A 23,524-nucleotide genomic window follows, 5' to 3' on the forward strand; every position below is an offset into this window, starting at 1 on the left:
AGGAGAAGTAAAGAAAGCCCTAAAGGGAATGCAAAGAGGCAAAGCCGCTGGTGAGGATCAGGTAACATCAGACCTGTTGAAAGACGGTGGAGAGATTATGTTAGAGAAACTGACCACCCTGTACACGAAGTGTCTCTCGACAGGGAGGATACCAGAATCTTTGAAGAATGCCAACATCATCTTGATCCATAAGAAAGGGGACGTCAAGGACCTGAAAAATTACAGGCCCATCAGCTTACTGTCCGTTGTCTACAAGCTATTCACAAAAGTAATTGCTAACAGAATTAATACGACATTAGAGTTTAATCAACCAAGGGACCAGGCAGGATTTCGTACAGGCTTCTCAACAATAGACCATATTCATACTGCCAATCAGGTGATAGAGAAATGCTCACACTACCTACAGCTGACTAAAGGGGTGCTATGTGCACCATGAGTGCGCTGTATGTGAGTGTGACAGTGGAGTACCACTGCATGTGACATCATAATTCTGTGTCAGTAAAATCAATCACTCAATCCATCTCGCATGTTGGTCAAGTGGCCTGGCTTCTCTGGAAGGAAAAGCACACTGGTTTTCGCTTGAATATGCAGCTGTTATCATGGCGTACATAAGCATAATACAGTAGAGCCCCCCTGATACATTTTTGAAGGTACCGTAAGAAATAAACGTAAGAGCCGGGAAAGGTAAGAGCCGAGAAACAGGAAGAACTAAAAAAGTATTTAGTGGTACCGAACTTTATTTCAATGTTTACACGTTAAACAACCATGCAACATTGCCTGGTGCATTTACTCACACCCAAACAGCACGAAACGTTTTTCAAGCACCTGCAGCGTGATTTTCTTTTAATAAATCTGGTGCCACCATGGCCGACACCTGGCAAGTGATCACTTTTGGCAATACCTTCGCGAGATTGCCACCGGATGCGTCGGCGTCTCCAAGCAATAATGTAGCACTGTTGGCATAGTGTTGGACCACCGTGGCTCGACGTAGACGGTCAAACACCTCGCGAAAGTGAATGTACCCTCGCAAGCGATCGTCAAAGAAAATGACCCCTACTCCACCAACTCGTAAACTTCGTGTCTGGTGCACACACTGGCACACTCAGCCACAATCTCGCCAACAAATAGAACTGTGGAGCTGAGAACAGTGTCCTCCACAGAAATGTAATCAACGTATGCAATTCTTTTGGCACCAACAGTTGTAGGCGTGAAGGAAATAAGCACACGCAACACGACCAGCATGACAAATCCTACCCTAAACTGCGCGAACACCTCCGACGAATAACGAATGACAAGTCCATGCCAATGCAACGGCGGAAGGCCAATCTCAAAGGCCTTACTTTTGGGAGCGCTAAAAACAAGTTCTCATTAAAGTTTGTCCAACAAAACCAATTACATCATACACACAATCTTTGCAATACAAGCCTTGAAGGCACTGCTTTTGTTTGCGCCAACCAAAAGTATGTGATGCGTGTCGCTTGTGCCGCTCATGCTGCTAATCTTACAGTCAAGCCAGGCCAAGCTGCGTGGAAAGTCAACATGGCTGCTCTTTTCCGTAGTTGCTCAGCCGGCTCGGAGTGCACTTCACAAACTTATCATACCAGAACGGTTCCGCAGTTGCGACGTGACAGCGGGGTTCCCAATACATTGGCTCCTATGGAAGCTGTGCCGAGACTGGCAGAAAATGACGTTAAATGAGGAGCAGGTGGTCCCCTGTTTTCAATTTTTGCACGCAAGTTTAGTCGGTGTCACTGCACGCGCCTTCTGTGATCGGCCGACGAGAGGCTGGCAGCACGACAAGACGCAGACGGCGTCTTTCACAGACGATCGGCCGACTGTTGGCGTCGTTGCAGTGTAAATAGGACGACATGACAAAAGACACTCCCGGCGACAGTTGGCAGACAGAAATCGGTGCCGTGTCGCTCTAGTGTAAATGCGCCTTAAGGCAGCAACTATAACAGAGGTTCATGCCTTATTTCTTGGTCTAATGAAGTTGTCTGATCTTACAAGCCATGTTTGAATAATGTATTGCATTTTTCTTACTGTTATTTCCAGCACCTCTTCCACTGGCCTATGGATACCTACCATAGCAATGTAGATGTTAGTCATATGGTCTGTACGAAAGTGGGACTTTTTCAACTGTGGTGGACCGAACACTAGGTATATTTTTCTCTTGTAAGTGCACTTCGAAAATTATGGGTGTTCCCATAATAGCTATTTGGTGCCACTATTTCATACTGATACGAAAATACCAGTGCTGAATAGCAGTGATGTAAATGAAATTTCAACATTACACAAAGGGGTCTACCTTTCCAGGCTATCTTGGGCTAGAAATAAGCTGATCTGGCTACTGAAGTCAAAACTTAAAGCATGTCCCAACCAGGGTTCTGAAGTCCACTATTGTTAGATACAAAAGCAAGTACTTCAAATGTTGCTAGCATTTTTTAATGGGAAACCTGGGTTATGGAGATAACTATAGCTATTTCTAGACCAAGTTAGACAAAACTGCACACATTTTTTTAAAGTTTCTTCAGCAGGTTTTAAGCACCTAATTATATTTTAATTACGTCTAGCAGTTCCTGAGATGATTAGTAATAACATTCTATTGTCTTTTTTTGAACAATAAATATGTACTCATTTAACACAAAGTTGTTATTAAAGAACGGATGGATACTAGAATGCATACAGAGTGCACCATTGCAAGCAGATACAAAATTGAACAATTATCTCTGAATTTGCAGCATAATGAAGTTCTGTGTTTGCACATAAATAACGAGAAACTTTTAAAATTAAAATGACAAAAAAAAATTGGAGCTGCAAGTGAAAATCTGGTCTCAGCAGTGTCTTTTCTAATTAAATGCAGCATAGACTGCATTATATAAAGCTTACTTAAAAGATCAGTATCACCTAAAATGTTGATCAGGTCAGTCAGAAGCACGAGTTAATCATACAAAATTAACATCGGGTGAGGCGGTATCTGTAACTTGCACAATATGCGCAAGTGTTTTTGCCTATGTGTTTCGACATGTGGACATGTCATTAAAATGTTCATTACTGTTAACAGTTTGTGGCATTTATCGCAAGATGGCTGTTCCTCCTCTGTCAAGAAATAATTTTGTGTGAGACCCATGAGACCCATGTTCACCATTTACATCACGTTCCCCGTATGTGTTTTCTAATACACATGTCCCATCAGCTGCAAAGCCATGTCAACGGCAACGTATAGGAGCTGGTGTGCTTACCATGGAAAGCAGGTGGCACATCTTCAGGAGACATGAGCGCCACCAGTGGCTGGCCAAAAAAGCGCGGCATGTGCTGGAACACATGGCTGTTGTCGCTATCCATGATGAGGAAGAGTGGCTTCCGTGTGTACGGATACAGGTCACCAGGGTACAGACTGGGTCCATGCGCCCCCCATTAGTAGGAGCCGACAGCCGGAGCAAGGCCAGACAGGAAAATGGTTAGATTAGGAAAAAGAGAGAGAGAGAAAAAAAAAAAAAGGAAACTCAGCCCCACATCACAGGAAGAGACATGCAAACAAGATGCGAAAGGTCAAAGGTGCACCACAGAAGGTGCCAGGAAAATACAAAGAATTTTTAAAAAAAGGAAGACATATGGCATCAGTAAATGAAAAAAAAATACGGCCCACAATAGGTCTCACCAGTGCATATCTTTGAGCTGGATGTTGCGCTTGTTGGAATGATCAGGTTCTCGTTTGCTGTTGGTGGTCACTCCACCATAGTCATAACCAACTGCATGAAACATGGAACAGGTGGCTTTCGTTACCTAGCTGTTAAAAATTTGTACAGCAAAGACAAAATGTTTAATTTTCTGGCAAAACAATTTCTACCAATGACACCAGAAACTGTGATGCACTTACCATCAAAATTACCTAATGCTTACTGATTAACTTTTATTTCCTTTGAGGCACAAGTTACAATACAAGCAAAAATGAGGATAGGCAGTGTTCAAGGCATGTCCACTTTGGAGTTATGACTTAAAAGTTATGACCACTTAGGACTATCACTTGTGATATCTGTGCGAAAACCTGTATCAAAGTGCACTGGCATTCCATATGTATTCAAACCTCATTATAAAGAAGTTACATCTTACAGGAAAATAACTTCATTATATCCGAAAATTCGTTATAAGCGTGTATATTCCTAAAACTGTACGTATTGCAAGACTACTCTTCCTTTGCTTCGTTATAACCAATATTTTGTTATATCTGTGTTTGTTATATCGAGGTTTTAGTGTATTATTTTCCCACACAACCTTGCTCCCATACTGCTGAAGAAAGCTATGTAATTATTTATGAAATTATTTATTTACAGTACCCTCAAGGTAAAACACATGAAAGAAGGGAGGGGCTACACAGAGAAAGCTAAAAAGAAACTTCACACAAAACCATTCTTTGATTATGCAAGCATGGAACGGTAGTTGAATATGTCAATTACTAATATCTCATTACTACATTTAAATATTGCATTTACAGTCTTAATAACAAAGGTCACATAATGCAATGCTCACACAAAGGCCTTAAGATTAAGTGCAGTTAACTAAAGCAGTTTGTTTGACCAAGCTGATCACACACCTGCATACCTTTGCAAAAATTTTTCACTCGCACCATCGACATGTTGTGTATAACAAAATTAAACTGTTATATGTTGAGTATAACATATGACATATGCTGTTATACACAACATATGTTTGTATGCAATTAGAGTACTATGCATCATCAATACAGGACCCAGATCATATTGCCCTAACAAGTTGTCTTGAGTGTGTACAGAAACGTCCTGGTCAATTTATATTATAACTAATTACAATCACATGGCACGTGTAACACAAAAGAAGGCTACACTGAGTTTCCCTCCCTTTTCAACTCATGTATTTATGCATTTGTTTATTTACCCAAAACAACAAGAAACTGGAACTCCTTACTGCCTGCAGTCCTTGTAAATATTGACTAATTTATTTCTGCAATTGCCAGTAAAAGACGTCCTACTTTTTTCTTAAGGTACATGTTTAGCGTGATGTCCAATGTTGCCTTTGTTTAACTCAGGCTTTTCTTAGAGCTACACAGATTTGGTTGTTTGCTGTACTTTTAGACTTTGAGTGCCATCAGCTTCTTTTCCTTTTTACCTTTAGTAGCTACTAATATATTAATATGTTGTAGCGACATCTAAGAGTCGCTACAACATACATTTTCTTTAAATGTATGCTGTCCATCTCTATTTTTACTTGCGACTTTTCTTTTGCCCTTATAGGTTTGTGAGAAAGCCAGTAAATTCTATACTAACAGCATATTTGCTACTGATACTTAAAATATGAGCGCGTAACTTAAACAGGGACTTCGGAAGACAAGGACAAGCGCATACTACCAACTGAAAGTTTATTTCGAAAGCACTGACATATATATACCGACAGATAAAAGTTTTGCAAGAACAGCCGATAAGAGAATACAACGAAGAAAATACAAACAATAAAAAAAATAGATGAAGGGTTTATGAGCACTACCGTCAAGGAAGTGTTCTGGTTTGTAGTTTATTTTTTAGTCGTATTTGAGTGTGATCCGCAAAGTTTCGCATCACATGCCAGTCAGGTGCTGTCCCTCTTTATAAGATGCCTCAATCCGCTCAGCTTGACTCATGAAATGCCAAAAGACTCATCCATTAGGTTTCTAGACCTTAGGTTAACGTTCCAGGCGGAACATACCTGCTGGGCATACGAGCCACGCGTGGGAAAACCTCTGCTGCCGCATACCTCTGCTCATAGCAAACCTGTTTAGAGAGGCATTGTGAACACCTGTTTCACTAATGCAATTGACCGATCTTGCATTCATTCAATGGAAGCCAGCTTCCACAATCAGGTCACTAGGCTTACAGGGACACTAAAGAGCAAAACGATTTTTCTTGCATTAGTAAAGTAGTCTTCCACGATACCAAAAACACCACGCTTGCTGCGAGAAGATGCTTAATAAGCGAGAAAACGCGCAAAAAGAAAATACAGGTGGCGACGCCACCTTGGAATTCCCGTACCATTTGCCGTGACGTCACATATTTTTGACGGCGCCTGCTTGGGCCTACGCAGTCCCTAATCGGTTAAATCGAAGTACATTGTCCTCTGAGAGGGCCAGAGACTTGACATAAAGAGTTTGTGGAAATTTCGTCGAGCCAGTGGCGCCAAAATACGTTAAATGCTCTTTGAAACCTTTTACGTCACGAATTACAAAGTTCGGCGCGAAATTTAGAAATGAAACTTTGAACTTGGTTTTCTCCTCCAATAATAAACCTATGGTGGTGAAATGAACTACGCAAGAGTTCTCCGAGCACACTTTATCAATCTAAACCAATTCATTGTTTCTCTTTAGTGTCCCTTTAAGTCAGCTGGGTATCAGGAGCCAGTCTTGGTCTCTATGGCTGAAGGCATCCGTAGAAAACGGAAGGCCAACGGCCGTGTAAGCAATTGTGCTGAAAGGAGGGAAAACAGCAGCCGTGAAAAAATCCCTGTTGTTCCATACATGCACCAGGTCACCCACCGCTTAAAAAAGGTTGGGCAGCGCATAAGGGTGCGTGTAGTTTTTTCGGCACCACATAAGCTTTCTCAGCTGGCAAATTTGATGTGTGCTGCAAGACACAAAAAACGACTGTGCAAAACGAAGCACAGAACTTGGTTTGTTAACTGTGTCAGTAGCCTTGTCTACAAGATCCCACTTTCATGCCGCGCTTGTTATATCGGTCAAACCGTGACAGATTGCGTGAGCATGCGTGCAATGTACGTAACGGGAATGATGGTTTTTTGGCGTAACATGTCAGCAGGTGTGGGTGCAAAGTACAGTTTGGCAACACAACTGTGATTGATAAACATAAGGATGACCGCACAAGAATAATTATTGAAGCTGCAAGCATAGCACATGATCACCTATCTTGTGTCAGCAAACACTCAATCGCCCTGTCAGATAGGGAACTCGTGTTCTTGGAAAGCGGCACATGCCGTAGAGGTTAACCATTTCCTGCATTCTGCAAGGCAATGTAGGCTTCGATCAGGTGTGGCAGTTATATATTTTTGTATCGTTTGTATTTTCTTCGTTGTGTTCTCTTATCGTCTGTTCTTGCGAAACTTTTATCTGTCCGTATATATATGTCAATGCTTTTGAAATAAACTTTCAGTTGGTAGTACGCACTTGTCCTTGTCTTCCGAAGTCCCTGTTTAAGTTACGCGCTCGTATTTTAAGTATCATAAATCACCAACTCACCCAATAAGCCATTTTAACAAGTTGCTGCTGATGTTCTTCTAGTAGCATATCTTCATTTATATGCATCGTAGCTTTTGAAAAACGGCCAAATGAGAAAAAAAAGAAAAAAAAGAGGCATGCATTACATTATTATGCATGTTGTTTTATGCCGTTTTGGTGTTATTATTTCTCTTGACTTATATAGATGCTATGACTGCTCTCCATTTCATCTTTGGATTTATCGTGCGGTTGATTTTGTTTGAAATGTTTTTTTTTTGTAAGTCCTTTGTGCTGAAAACTCCTGCCTAAAGCCTGGCATTCAGATTGGCAGTACTCTTCAAATAATAAAAGCACACGAGAGGAATAGCCCATCATTCTGCACTTCATCCACCCATGAAGGAGTTATGCTGCGTCCAATCAGATTACACCTTACATATCATGGTACCAGAAGCTTTTTATTTATTACAGCTTTCCCGCCATAAACCACTGCTGAGCTTTTTGATGGCGTTGTTACTATGGGTCCCAATAACCACGTGGAATGCACGTTAGCAAATGACTCTGTTGACAAATGAAAGGTCAGAAATGGTGAGCTCTTCAGACTGGACAAACACTGGATGAGAGATTCTGCAAAATGAGGTGCTCTGCATCACCCCATATGAAGACACGCAGCTAGAAATTACAGGACACTGAGACCGACACCATGTAGACCGTTGGACGCCGCTCCTTGCATCAATTGCAAACAAAATTAATCAGTAATGCCCAAATCTGCACCTGCTTCACAACTCTAACAAGCATATAACATGTTTTCATCTGAAAAGTCATCATTGTACGCAGACCATAAACATGCCCCAATATATTCTTCATTGCAAACCAACCAAAATGAACAGCATAAACCAGGTGCCTTTGCATATCTGCTGCGAAAAATTGAAGTAACATGTAGCAGGTGGTGTGGAAAATGATTTCAAGAGCAAATTAAAGTATCAAACGCTTTGATTTTGTTGGTTTCACTGGTGCTACTGTCATCATTAAGCCATACTGTAAGCAAACATAGAATAAAAACAGCGGGCATAATTTGGCATGCAGCAACATTTTAAAACTCTTTATTATGATAAAGGAACAGTGGTGTATCACACAATGCCATCACCTCGTATTTCGGTTCCCACAGCAATGTGTGCAAGCATCTCACACATTGGTGTGTAGAATTTGGAAAATACTCTGCAACTAAAAATTTTGCTGATTTTTATGGTGCGTAGCATTCCAATTATTGGCTTTACCGCTTGTTAAGCTGATAACTGTTAAGACCGAGAGCCCAGTAATGCATAAATGACAATCCAAGAATAAGCACTCACCCTCCTCAGGGTGCTTAACATTGGGGAAGCTGCCATCAGCAGACACATAGAGCAGCAGCACACCGTTGGGTGGCAGCTCCTTGAAGCCCGAAGCCAGGAACACAAACAGCTGGCTGAAGGTGGGCTTGTACAGCAGGTACTTGTGTGGGTTCTCACGCTTGCCAGTACGGCTATCACCTGTGCCTCCATTCTCGGGCTGCAGACAGACCAATGGCTATGTCAAGAACACAGAAGCACCAACAGACCTCAAGATGTTCCATATATTAATTTCACTCATGCTTCCATAGCAAACACAAACTTGCTACTTATTTATTCACGCAAAGCAATATGAATACTATGACGAAATACTTTATCGCATGGATGCAGACAGTGCAATGATTCTTTAAGCTCAAAGGGCTCCTTACCAGGTTTGGGCACTGCACAAACAAGCGTGATGCATAGACCACTTGTTCGCAATTGTGTCTACAAAGTATAAAATGACTGCATGGTACAAAATATCGTCGAAATATCAAACAGAAGGATGAATGCCCTTCCTTTCGAGAGAGCCCTGCTTCAAGAGAGAAAGTTACTACATGCATGCATGCCCTACACAACAGACACTGCCTGGAATGTCGCCGACTATGATCCAATGTGGAGCACACAATGCCAACACTGGAGATGCGCTGCAAAGCAAAATAGAAAGAGAAGAAAAAAAAAAAACAAGGTGGGGCTTATCACGGAACATGACATGTTCGCTGAGCTCCAGCACATGAAAGAATACAGTGAAGGTAATGAGGCAGATGGATCCTAGCCAAGGCAAACGAGGAGAGTGACTGTCGACAGTGGCATTCGTCTCCTTGTGGCATGGTAACAAAACAGTTCGATTTCTTCTTGCTCCTCTAATAGGGACCTTATTTGAAAAATCCTTTGGATAAAACGCTACCGAGATGGCTCCTCAAAACTTCAAGTGGGTAGTCAAAATAGGCAATAAGACAGGTGAGAGGCCCTATAAAGAAATCCAAGCAAAAGCTAACTTCGTGGGTTCCATGAAAGGCATTTTAGGATTCTGCAAGCAGTCAGAACAAATATGACCTGCTCCCATTTTACTCCCATTAACACCTAATTTATTGATCTAGACAAAAGAAATTTGCATTGCATTTCGAATTTAACAAAGTCATCTCACGCCCAATCCACACATCAGGAGTCAGAGTAACGAGAGACCCACGCGGTAGCAGCACTAGCGAGACATAAGACTCATAGTCATAAGAGTGTTTCAGTACTGGGGACTCCAAGCTTTTGCGTTTTTTCGTACTCTGCCCATGCTCTTCTGTTCACCAGTCGGAGTACAACAGAATGCAAGAACTTGGGGCCTCAACAGCTTGGGAGCCACAGTACTCAAACTCTCTGTAGTGCAGTGTTTTAGTGCTGGGGACTTCTAGCTGTTGAGAAAGAAAGACGAATTTAGAACCAGCAGGAGCATACACACTTAAGGGGGGACCCTGCTTCGGAAACATATTGCTTTGTTTTTGAGTACATTTTTATGAAACGTTCCCGGCTTATGTATTTTTATGTCCTGATTTCAAATATGCTATTATTTTTCTAGTACACTATGCTGTTTTCAAAATATCAAATATTTATTTATATAGTTGGGAGCAAGATTAATTTATAAATTGTAGGAGTTGTAAAGCAAATCAGCATATCACAATAAGCTCGAATGAATACTGTATGCAATAAAACAAGAATGGATGTTCTAGGCCCATTTGAACAAAAGTTCTAGTACGTTGAACACTTGGCAAGTGAGCGATGTCGAGCTCGGTCAAACTGGGATCAAGCTGGGAACGTTCAACGTACCATAACTTCTGTTCAAATGGGCCTAGAACATCCATTCTTGTTTTATTGCATACAGTATTCATTCCAAGTTATTGTGATATGCTGATTTGCTTGATAACTCTCACAGTTTAGAAATAAAGCCTGCTCCTAATAATACAAAAACTATTTAATAGTTTCAAAACTACATATTGTATTAGAACAATAATTGCATGTTTGAAATCAGCACATAAAAATACATAAGCAGTGAAAGTTTCATAATGATATGCTCAAAAACAAGAAACATGTTTCAGAAGCAGGGTCTCCCCTAAGCAACCTCCGCCAACCAAGTGGCAAAGGAAACATCCACTTTTAAAGGGACACTGAAGAGAAAAACAATTTTTCTTGTATTAGTAAACTACACTTTCACAATAACCACGCTTGCTGCCAGAAGACGCCTGGCAAGCGAGTAAATGTGCAAAAAGAAAATGTGGGTGGCGACGCCACCTTGATGTTCCCGCACCAATCACCGTGACATCATACATTCTGACAGCTTCTATTAGGGCCTAAGTGATTCCTAATAGGTAAAAATGAAGTATACTGTCCTCTAGGGGGCCATAAACTTAACACGCCAAACTTGAGAAAATTTCATTGAGCTGATCTGGCAAAAATACGAAAAAAAAAACACTTTGAAAGCCGTGAAATAACTTGCGGAGACTTTGGCGTGAAATTTAGAAATTAAATTTTGACCTTGATTTTTATCTTCTAATAATAAGCTTGTGATGGCAAAATTAACTACAGAACAGTTTCCAGAGTATATCAGTCTAAAATGATTCATTGTTTCACTTTAGTGTCCCTTTAACAGCTGCCACAGCGGCCTCCCGGCTGCGTCTTTGAACCACCCCAACGCTTTCACGTATGAGAGCAAAAGGAGTGGGCAAGGAGGAAAGAAAGTGATCATTCACTGGGGAACCTTGACGTGTTTTTTGCGATGCAAACCGGTCCACCCATTAGATCATCATAGCAACGCAGGCTTTTGCTCACGTGATAAAGGAAGTACATCAATGTCTGGCTACATAAAACTAGGTCGGCACTGCATGCCCCTGCCTTCAATGGGCTGGTATTCGGTAAGCATCACTATTTTACATACAAGTACGCTTAGTTACATTGTGTGTGCCAACAGTGCCTGCCTTCTCTCCTCCTTGCACTCTCCCTTCATTCTTGTGTGTGCTAGCAACAGCAGAGTTAAAAAAAAAGCCTCCTGGATGTAGGTGTGTGTATAATGAATGGGGCGGAGGAAGGAAACAGAAGGGAGAAGGCAGGGAGGTTAACCAGAAAAACTTCCTGTTGCCTACCCTACACTGGGGAATTAGGGAAGGGGAATAGAAAGATGAGAGGAATGAATGGGGCAGATAAAAGAGGCTCAAGGACCTTGAAAAGCTTGCACACACTGTGGAGCAACAGGTAGAAAGGGAAGGGTGCAGGAGAGTGTTCAGTTTGGCCATGCGGGTGTGCTCAACACAACGATGGTCACAGCAGCTCTATCCTCATCTCGCATGTAATAAGCAGCAGGTACAAAAGCCAGTGAGCCGAGTGGCTGGTAGCTACATGTGTGCTGTCTTTCCCTATGCCTAGTGTAAGCAGTTGTGTTATCTCAATGTCTTGAAGATAATTGGTGTGAGAGGTAATTTGGTTAGACTTTTTGGCAAAGATTTTGTACGAAATAAGCATTGGGTGATATTTGGAGTGAAAGGTTGTGAGAGTTTTTTTTCTTAATCAAATACGTAGAACTTTGCTGAGACCAGCTATCAGTTCAAATTATCCACCGATTCGAACAGAGAGATTTCGGATATTGAGATTCTACTGTATCACAACAAGTCCTCTTGTAGTATTTGCTTGAGTGTATATACAAGCAGCACCCAAATGCACATTATTCACATGCCATACTTGCCAAGTTTGGAGAAACGGAATCCAAGAGATTTAGGCTACTCAAAGGGGGGGGGGGTACTGCGATAGCAATTATATGGACATTAGGCAGTTCTCGAATAGCAAACGCAAAGCTTTGCGTTGGCTTTTCGCGCAACTGCGCATGCGTCGTACGCTAACCGCTGTGATGGAAATAGCGGGCCACAAACGCTAACGCTAACTTATAGCGTACGCTAATCTAAAACTGCCTACTGTCAGCGGGATTTTGCGGTCGCCGCTGATCTGTACAGAGTCCAAACCGATAACATCGCTTCACATCGTCTGTTTCACGTGCGAGTAAAAGTGCGCTAGCGCTGGGAACGAACGCGGTTGAAGCAGAGATGAAACAACCCTGCTGTCACCGTCGCGCAAAGGGCGCATGCGAGGCCTGTTGTCGCTTGCTTACCAGTTATTTCGAGTTATTTCGTCGGGCAAGGGACCATAAGGGGCGCCGTTGAGACGGGGACGGTCGCGAGCGGTGGCGAACGTGCTATCTCGACAGGCATTGGTAACGGCTACCCTTTAAGTGCTGGGCTCTCCACTTAAAGCAGTAGTGACACAAAATTTTGAAGGCGAGATAACTTGTGGGATAGATTTGTGTGTACACAAACGCATCATCTACGAAATATTAATGGCTGATATAACCTATAACACATTTAGGATCAATTTTTAAATTGCGTGTAGCGCATCTGTACGCGAAACGTCTCACCTCGCGTCACGACATCAAACAACAGCCACCTGCATCACGAGCTTGTGTTGGCGCCATAATTCTTGCGAGCGCTCTCTCCTAGCGAAAACAGAGTGCACCTTTTTTATGTACGCATCACAGGCAAGACACGGCTGCAGCACTGTGGCACGTTTGCGTTGGCACCACTGCGGCACAAAGTGCATAGCTACTTCATGCGCAATGAAACTGAGTTGAACCTTTCTACCATCGTTAAAAAAAAGGAGAAGAAGAATCTTTTCTAATCCCTGGCCAGACAACTTTGCTCATGTGGCCAGACAAAGCACTGGACGCGCGGGGCAAAACTGAATTTCCGGGAGATTTTCCTATGACCCGTACAACCGGGAGAAACGTTCAAAATCCGGGAGTCTCCCGGGTAATCCCGGGAGACTTGGCAGGTATGACATGCGCTTGAGCTCATGAGGCATATGCTAATCCATCGCTCAATAATGTGTTGGTCACGACTGCAGTAATAGCACTCGCATCATTGGCTACAAACTGAATTGGTAAAACTTTCAAAGATTATCAATACATCAAGTACATATTATGATATTGTTATTTTGTTGCACCGTATTTTTCTTAGTTATTATTCACTTGCATTGAAATCCTGTTCCTTACAAGTTTACTTGTGTTTTCATCGAAAACCCCCTTACTCAATGCCTTTGGGCCCGTAAGGTATTTTTCAATAAATACATAAATAAATAGATAATTTTCCTTTAAATTGTGGGTTTGTATGAAGACTAAGAAAGATAAGAACAAAAGTCCTACAAGCATGCTAAAAAATGGGCAGTGGCTCAATTCATCACTGTAAAAGCAAGAGTGGCCAGAAAGAGAAATAGGGCAAGCTACATTGAGACAAAAAAAAAAAAAAACTAAAACTGACAATATATCTGACAAGTCAGACATCGGCATGAATACCTAGACACAGCCATTTATTTATGGCCTAATCTGTGCATCAACTTACCAAAAAAAAAGCACTTAAACTGGTGGCACTAATTGTGCCTCTTTAGAGACACTTCTTGCTGCAGATGGTTGTCCTTTCACCAAGCTATGGCATTCTCACTGTTTACGATACACATCACAACTGCCTTCTGGCAACATCAGCACTGCAACACTCAGAAGGCGGGGGAGGGGGGGGGGGGCGGCTTCCATGAAAATTTTTATATGTACATATACATGCATACATATAAACACACACAAACATATATAATGGGTGGTTGAAACTCCACCAAAAAATTTTTTCGCGATGCCCCTGTACAGCTATAAGACCTAACGGCAATATTTTGGAGTAGAGTATCTTAAATTTGGAGCATGTTGACAGATGAAAGAAAAAAGAACATTATGGGAACTGTAATTTTTAAACTTAGAACAGCTTAATGAAGTAACTTATCACAAATTTTACTCTAGCCTTTTCATCTTGCGTTAAACTACAGCAGTCATTCTTGACATACAGTGAAGTTCAAGTAATTCTAGTTCTAATAGTTTGAATTACCAGATAACTCAAAGAGCATTGTGGGTCCCATCACTGCCCCAGACATTTAAATTGAGAAAGACTCTTGGTATTTGAATACAAAGGTGTGAGGCAGTTACTATAAGCAAAAATTCCCATTTTTGCCTGCTGCATATTGCAGAAACATGCCAGAACACAAACTGAAACTTTTTGATGGAATCATGCATTGTTCGCAAACCGAACCGTTCACTCGCCCTCACATGATTGGTCAAAATGGCAGCGGCAGTTTCAGTGACAAAAGTGTCATTCTGATAAATCATCTAAGGGCAACTAACATTCTGAACCATAACCCCCCCCCCCCCGAACAAACAGTGGGTAGTAGCATTTTCTTCCCCTGCACAATGCTCAGGCTCTCCGGTGCAGCTCTGGCATATTCTAGGGGAATATCGACATACTGTGCATTGACAGGTACTAGGTGATGCCCGCCATGGCCATAAAACCTTGCACATATAACTGTATTTGGGCAAAGCTATAGTGTCGCATTATGCACCACAGGCATTCCTCCTATAACTGCAGCCACAACTTTTCTGAAAATGCTTTATATCCCAAATGCTTGCAACCATTAGTAATGATTACGTGTACTTTTGTTTCCCAAGGAATGTGGCATCCAAGAAAAGGCAGACGTTGATGGGAAGATGGATGCTTGAAGTGATGAGAGATCATTTAAACAGGGAATGTTGCTGGAGCCAACAGTTCGACAAGTGGACTTTTCTTCGTCAAGGCAGCAAGTGCCTTGACGAAGAAACGTCCGTTTGTTAAAAGGAATGTGGCATGACACACAGTGCCTCAGCATTCCCGCTGCAAGTGAATGGGTGCACTTGCCACTGCATTCAAGCTCCTTATCAGCACCGTCAATGCATGTATAATAATTGCTGGGGTTTAACGTCCCAAAACCATAATGTGATTATGAGGGACACCGTCGCAGAGGGCTCCAGAAATTCCAACAACCTGGGGTTCTTTAACGTTCACCTAAATTTAAGTACACGGGCCTGAAGCATTTTCGCCTCTATCAAAAATGCGGCCACCGTGGCCGGGATTCGATCCCGCTACCTTCAGCTCAGCAGTTGAGCACCATAACCACTAGACCACCATGACGGGTGTCAATGCATGTGTTATTAACCAACCACAGTCAACATGGTATTTCGCGAAACATTATCAACATAGTTAGGGCTGGTACGAGTTCTTTCATGCATACTACTTCCCCCGGTAAGCATCTTATATTTATAGCTTGAAGGAAAACTAAAGAGAAATAAAAATTTATGTTACAGTGATGTAGGAATGCCTGAAGAAGTCTAAAACCCAATTATTATTGGCTGTAGTACTAGTTAGAGAAACGAAGGTAAATGTAGGACACAAGCAGGGACTCCAGCAAGACATGCTAGTACTAGCCCAATGACGCAGCACCTCTTCAGTATTATTCTGTCACTGGAACTCAACCACACATATTAAAAGGATAATTGCAGTGCACTGCAAGATGGAATAAAATGCTACTGGTGCATTTCTATTCTATTCTAGAAAAAAAATCTTTTTGAAGTTAATTTTGACAACAATGCCGGTGGCCGAAATGCTTCATTTTTTCCTCGCTTGCTGCAGCCCACGCACTTGCATTTCAGTAATTTTATTGATAGTTATGTGCTAGCAATGCTCACTCACGAAACTTGGTTACTGCAAATAAAAGAAAGTTCTGTGTCCGTGTGATGTTTTTTACACATGCAAGAGCCTTCGTACGCGTACCTATGCCCTATTTTCTGTATGAGGGCTGTATAGAATGAATGCTACAATACCTAGTATACAAACAAACAAAAGGGCACTTACTGCTCCTTTTATACAGTAAGCCCACAAGCCAATGAACAACGAATGTAGCACACCAATCGAACACGGTGCAGAACTGGGACAGTTCAAGTCACCATGACGGCATGTCAAGTGAGTAATGTTCACCTATGCAGCACCCAAGTAGTTCCCGAGTGAATACTCATGAATGGAGGCATATCTGAATGAACATAATGGCATCCACCTGGTGGTCCCATGAAGTCACCAACAAGTATGCAAACTGACCATGCACAACATCATCCCCAAGCCGAAGAGGAGAGTGCAAGCTTCTTTTGCATTCGAGTATCCAAGCAGCCAGATGGCACCCTCACAAGAACATTCACATTATCTCTTGCACAACTGCACAACTGTACTCTATGTGCTATATGAGGAAACCAGGTTACAGGAGGTGCATGAGCAATGCAGAGAAAACAACACAGGGGGCACGAAAGTGGTGAGCATCCTCATATCCTCCCCAACTTTAAATGGCTACATACTCAGGCGAAAACACACGAAGTCTAAAATCTACATGATCCACAAACAAGAAGTAGCACATGTGGTAGTGGCTGCATTAAAGAAATCCCATGCCCTCTTGTCCATAACACCTGAGCTGGGAATGTGGATGGTATACATAGCCGGTGTTTGCTGCTCACTGGACGTCACGTGTACTGCAGCCATTCCCCAAGGGGCTTGTCTGCAAACTTGATGAAACGACTTCGGGCCAGGATTCCGTAAGGCAACGTGCTAGTATGCACAAGCAAGTGTCACTCTCATCTTTATGCCTTCCTGCCAGGGAAGACATTGGTGACTGCTGGCTCCTATCCTTGCTGTCAACAGTTATGAGCTCGACACAGGAAGCCAATGAATGCTGCTGTGCCAATAACAGGCATTTCCATTGCCAGAAGTGGCTTGGAAGTAGTTTGGGCACAGCAGCAGGGAGCAGATGAACGGATGGCCCCCGCCGCTGAAAATGGTGCCGAAGTGCCCAATGCCAAGCCGAAATACCAGACAGCCCATAACAGCACTCGTGGACTGCGGCTGCCCGGCTCCTAGAATTGCAACTCCATGAGTCAAAAACATAGAAAAGCTATTTGCGCAAAGCCTTGGTCACTCAGTACGCAGATCATGTGGCTTTGGTGTCGAGGAATGTCACAAAAAATTTCAAGAAGGCATAGCATGTCAAGAACTCGAAACACGCCACAGAAACTATAGTCTTACTCATAAGAAGGCGCACCTACTAACACCAGAAACTAAAATTCCCGCTTGGCCTAGTCTTGTTCAGTTCAAACAAATGTTGTCTTGAATCAAGCCAAGCTGTTCAGTTTTGTTCAATGTTCGAAAAGCTTCACATTGGGTAGCCAAATGTGAAATTTCAAGCACTCTAGGAGCTCTGGGAACAAAGGACACAGTTTGATTATAGCACGCTGCTGGAACAAGCTTCAGAATCAAGGAAGCTCGACTTGCCATGCTGGGATGCTGAGAGAGCCATGCTCACCTATGCGAAATGACCCCATCTAAGACATTCACAAGTCAATCTTACAGAGAGTCCACCAACAATGTTCAAAAGCTCAAGAGGAGGAAGCAAGTTTCTCTTGCTTGCAAGTAACCATGCTGTCATGCAGGACAAGCAAAGGAACACTTGTGTCGTCTCTCGTACTACTGCGCAACTGTGTGAAACGTGTTATTCAGAAAAACTGGATTCCAGGAGATGTGCAAATAACGCTGAGAAAGCAACGTACGGGGCCACGAGAGAGTCGAAGGAAAACGTAGCACCTATATGGTGAAAATTGAAATCGAGAAACCCCTACTTAGGCCTTCAAGCTTGAAGTGATTCAGGGGTTTGCACGTTTATTGCAGCTGTGTTGCAGCAAGCTTCCCATCTATTTATTTACTGCATCTTAAAAGCTCCCCATTGAACCATAGTGTAAGGGGGTAACATGACTACTAACGCATATGGTGACAAATGGACTATGTAGGGTATATTCTGTGAAATGTGCAATACGATTAGGACACACAGCCTTGCAACATGGCGATAATACAGTGGAAACACCTGCACAAGCAGCACTGCTCAACATAAAAAGCTGATTATATACACAAAGCCAGGGGTCAATATGCTACCTAGCTGCATCAAATGGACTACAGTTATTTTAATCTCTTCATGGTCCTCTTGACACTAGTACTAAAGAACGAGGCAAAGAAAATTCTAATTGTAAAAGCAGTAACACTTTTACAATATGGACACTTGTGACTAAACTGTATGTCATTAGACATAATTATGACCCACTGCTACTACCATGTTTCTCAAAGGTGACCCACACAGTGCATTCAAATGTTTTTACATTTACATTTCACAATGTGCACTTGTGCTGCTGTAAGCAAAAAAGGTGCACACTAATCATATAAATACATTGAATAAGTTTTAATAGTTGTATGAAGAGCATAAGAGAACTACTAAGGGGTGACAACGCCAGGTGACGCCGGGTGACAAAGCAAGCTTTTGCTACCCCTCAACTAGTAGGTATTCATGGGATAAGTAGGGTGAAGATATGCAGCCCATAAATCACTAATAAAATATGAACATGTGTGCACGTTATCACACACAATTTTCAGCAGAATGCAAGCTGGAATGGCGCGATACTTGGCAACTGCAGTGACTGCCAAGATCCTGTAAAGGAATTTTACAAAATCCTGGCCACGTACTTGAGTGCGTCTCTGAAACTGGGCTGAACATGAACCCTTGACAATAGTGCTCAGCATTTTGAAGCAGCTTTGGTGCAATACGATGTGTTTTCATGGTTCCGGTGACTTGCACTCTGGTGCAGCTATACTGCACCTGCACACTGCTGGACATTTTTGAGATAATAATTCCACATTTATAACATTACTTAACTGTGTTGAAATCCGTTAATGAAAAATGATTCACATTAAGTGACTTCATAACACAGCATTTCATGTGCCACAGGAAATCCATAAATTGAGCATAACACCAAAGATGTGCAACTTTTTAACTTGCATCTCAAAGTGAGGAAAAGAAGTTGCTTAAAAATGGAAATAATTGGACCCACGTACAAAAGGTACCCTTCCAGGAGCAGGTGAAGCATCATAGAGCTGTGTTGTATCTTCTTGTGGTTCCCGCTCCAATGTTTGCAGCATCCGGAACATGTCCAGCGTCAGCTCGCTGAACTTCACCTGGGGAGGGTCCGCCATCTTGGCATCAACACCAGGAGAGAAGCCTCGTGTTACCCTTCTGCAGCATTCTTCCTATTTCTCTCCCTCTCAATCCACTTCTTTCTCTCTCCCTCTCTCAGATAGTCACTGAACTAAGTCGCACTACATCCGGATATGTGCCCGACAAGTCAAACAGTGTACAAGTTCCCACTACACACACCACATATGGAAGTGCAAAGCATGCACAGTTTGTGGTGATTTAATTAGCAAACAGAAAAAAACAATGTTTCAGCCCTATTCAGCATTATAAGAAATAACAGTATTCAATTCATTATCTCTGAGAAAGAAAAGCAAGTTTTCAGTTTTTACGCTGCATAAAAAAATGAAGTGAACGCATATGGGGCAGCAAGCAGCTATGATAGCACGTATATATCTGAACTCTGTGATTACTCGGTAGACATGTGTGAGTAATATTACTATATAGGTATCTTATGCCCTGCACATAACATGATAGCCAACATAGTTTCACTGCTTGCTTTGGGTTCTGACGTAGGAAGGAGAGGACAACCTAAAAAGAGCCAGTGAAGTGCACTGTGCTAAAAAGTAATGTATATTATGTGTACAGTCTTCACAGATTGAAACACGGCATCAGTTTTTTTTTTTAGTATAACAACTTCTATGAGATATTTATCATAGCGTCATGCTGCTACAAAGCTGGCCGTTAAAGGTAATGTAGGCTGTGATGTAGGTGTTCGAGTCAAAATTACACCAATACGACACGAATTGAAGATGCTGGGAACGAAAGTATGTGCATTACTTAGCCCTAAATTTTCGCGCTTCAATCTGTGAGCCCTGTACACATACTTAATCCCTTCAGGCGTGAATTATGACTGACTGCCTGTGAATGCGTCAAATTTGCAAAACTTAATGCCAAAGCACTCGATATTCTATTGCAACAAAGGAACAGTGGTAATGCACTGATTTTTGCCTTTTTCAGTAATTCATCCTAATTGGAGCATAATCAAAGGTCTATTTATTCTGAAGCCAGTCACGTTCTAATTTTGCAAAAAAAAATCCAATTTCAGGCTTTAACCCTTTACTGCCGGTTGTCGCGAATTCGCGACATACCGAAAAACGCCGATTAATTAACAGATGAAACGCGTTGATGCCTTCACCGGCGGACGTCACGTATTTGCGGCGAACGTAGCTTTCAGCACGAGACATCTAGCGCCATTGCATGTAAGGTATTGCAAGCTGGAACCCAGTGTTGTGTATCAGTTGCCGGAGAGCGCGAAGCACGTGCAACAGCTCTCACTTCTTCGTTGTTTTCTGCGTGAGAACGTAAGTTCCATCTCCTATAAAATTTTTGCGATGTGCACGCCTACAAGAGATTGCACACGACATGTTACGTTGTTTTGAAGTACGTTATTTCCTGCGCAATCCTCGCTTCTGTGGTATGTCGCGAATTCGCGACATCCGGCATTTGAGTCAGTCAGTGATGACTGCTGGTATGACAAGTTCATGATGGACTTCCGCTCATTTTATGGCGAAAAAAGGCTTCGCAGGCGCTTGCCACCTGAAGATAAAAGTGACGACATTTGTCTCAATGACAGCGAAGACGACGATGTCGATCCTCATGCACAAGCACGAGTGTCTTCATCGAGCAGTGAGGATGAAGACGAAGATGTGGTAGACCAGCCAAGCTAGTGCCTCTTCAAAACATGCAGTGCGGTTGAAAAAAAAAGACTGTCAAGAACAGCGGGAAGTGCCACACTGGAAAACAGCTCATCCTCAATGTGACACTGTCCGAGCTCCTATATTGAATATTTCAAGGAATTTTTATGACACCTTCACACCACACATCGTTCAGCAGAGCAATCTGTTCGCGACGCAGAAAAATCCGAACAAAGGACTGGCTCTGTCTCGTGGTGAGCTAGATCTATTTCTCGGTGCCGTCACACTCATGTCATTCTGTCGGCTTCCAAGAAGTCGGCTATACCGGGCGGCGGAGTCTAGGGCACACAGGGTGGCCGACACGATGTCACGTGATTGGTAGGAGGAAATAATGTCAAACTTGCATTTACCAAAAATGACGACGCCAAGTTACGCTTCATTGATGCGGCGATGCCGTACTTGCGTTGCATTGAACATATTGAGCTACTATTGGCTTAAGTGCCGGTTGTCGCGAATTCGCGACATACCTAAAAGTATGCATTAACGTTGCATTTTGGATAATACAACTGCTGATTTAAGTTAAGGGTGCTATTTAAAGCTGAAAAATGAAAAACAAATTTTTTTCTTCGGCGCTTTCATAATTCAGGCATTAAAGGGTTAAATACCAGTGAAACTTGTCATCTGTTAGTCATTTCAGGCAAACAAAAATTATGGCTCCTGAAAAGCAGCACTTCAGTTGATCAGTTGAACATGGTAGTGTTTTGAGCAAAGTGATAATCTGCAGAGATATGCAGCAAAATAAAGTTATAACAAGGCAAATTCATTACGCAGGAGGTTTAATCCACCCAAAGCTCAATGTATCTTGGTGTGTCCTGGACACTAGTTGACACAACTAGCAAGAAGCTGTGTACACAAATTCGTATAAAGTGCCTGAAGGGGTTAGAGATGCAATCATGAAAAGAAAATTCTGCATGGATGTCATTCTATAGAACACATGGCTTTTTAAGCACATGTTAGTCCTGAAATGCTGGATAGGAATGGCCACAAAATGACAAATTTTGACAACTTGCAGGATCACTTATGCATTTGCCCATGATGACTCCAAGGTGAAAGCCATCCAGTCTGGCTATATTGTGTGCACTGTGTATCAACGTCCAACGTTCCCTAATTAACTATCACTAATGCAACTTTCACTAATTAACTCACTATTCACTCAATTTGCTTTGATTATCATCATATACACACACAGTCATGCTTTTACTTTAAGTACCCATTACACCATAATTCATCATTTTATGAAGTAGCAAAGTACCCACTATGCGTCTGTAAGACAGCATGTGTACCGACGTAGCTGCGTACTGTGTTGATGCTGTGGCTGATGATGATGATAATGAATTATAGCTGAACCCTTTCTAACGAGTGGGCAGCTTTCAATCACCCACTCGTTACACAATTCACATGGTGTGACACCTCGTGCAATTCTATGCTTCTGACATGCAATATTACATCTGTTAACATGACACCTCGACTTGCACGACATCCGTATGAGGTCTTTTTCCGAAAAAGTTTCAAGCGGTGGCGTCACTGTGTGGTAGAAGCTTTACTGCCATGCAGAGTGCCTGGGTTCAATTCTGACTCAAACCATGGTTTTTATTCCTCACTGTGTGCAAACTTACGCTAGTTTTTGGGCTGCACGTAATGTTTTCAAGGCCAGTGTCTGATAAGGCACTTACGACTTTACCTCAATAAAAAATTGAGTTCACAAGATACTAACAGCACAAATAAATACAGTCATAATAATCAAGTTCACTCACATCTACATGTTGCTTGTCCAACTTGCTGAGTTCTTCTAAAAAAATTCGGCAGATGCTTTCCGAAATTTACCTTTTTTCACTTTACAAAGTGCACTGTATTCCCAGAGCTTACCATCAAAATGTCAATAAGTAGCAATTAGCAGTCACAAAAATTTTATTATGAGCTTTTAACCTTCCAAGTGTAGATAGTGCTGATCCCTAGAACTGCTGACAACAGCATGGGCTACAACAGAATGGCAGCTGTGAGGACCATGGTGCAAGGTTAAATTATAACATACTAGCCCCCTCAAATAATGTGTGCTCCTTAAGAACTTCACTGGAACATCTTAGCCAATGATCCTACATAAAACTTTCAGAAAAAAAAAAATTGTTTAAGTGTGTGGCCAGCAACAAACTAGAAACAGTGGTTAATCAAGCTTGTCAGGCAAGACTAATGTTTGTTTCTTTTTCTTTTTTTAATTTTCACAGCAACTGACATGCAACAGTTAG

At 42.1% G+C, this 23,524-nt stretch overlaps 1 protein-coding gene across 6 annotated transcripts in view; it reads right to left on the reverse strand.

Annotated features, from left to right (window-relative positions):
* LOC119402106 (protein SCAI) overlaps positions 1-23,524 on the reverse strand; it is an 85,895-nt gene that overhangs the window by 37,876 nt on the left and 24,495 nt on the right. For 2 of the 6 annotated variants that reach the window (XM_037669247.2, XM_037669216.2), the window contains exons 7-10: positions 19,449-19,586; positions 8,587-8,800; positions 3,662-3,752; positions 3,243-3,397 (exon numbers count right to left, since the gene is read on the reverse strand). In XM_037669247.2, coding sequence (XP_037525175.1) covers positions 3,243-3,397; positions 3,662-3,752; positions 8,587-8,800; positions 19,449-19,586 — 598 coding nt within the window. The remainder of the gene's footprint in view (positions 1-3,242; positions 3,398-3,661; positions 3,753-8,586; positions 8,801-19,448; positions 19,587-23,524) is intronic. The other 4 variants (XM_037669255.2, XM_037669239.2, XM_037669230.2 and 1 more) reach the window with 3 other exon arrangements.

This window comes from Rhipicephalus sanguineus, chromosome 1 (genome assembly GCF_013339695.2).
Source record: "Rhipicephalus sanguineus isolate Rsan-2018 chromosome 1, BIME_Rsan_1.4, whole genome shotgun sequence".
Taxonomy (NCBI): domain Eukaryota; kingdom Metazoa; phylum Arthropoda; class Arachnida; order Ixodida; family Ixodidae; genus Rhipicephalus; species Rhipicephalus sanguineus.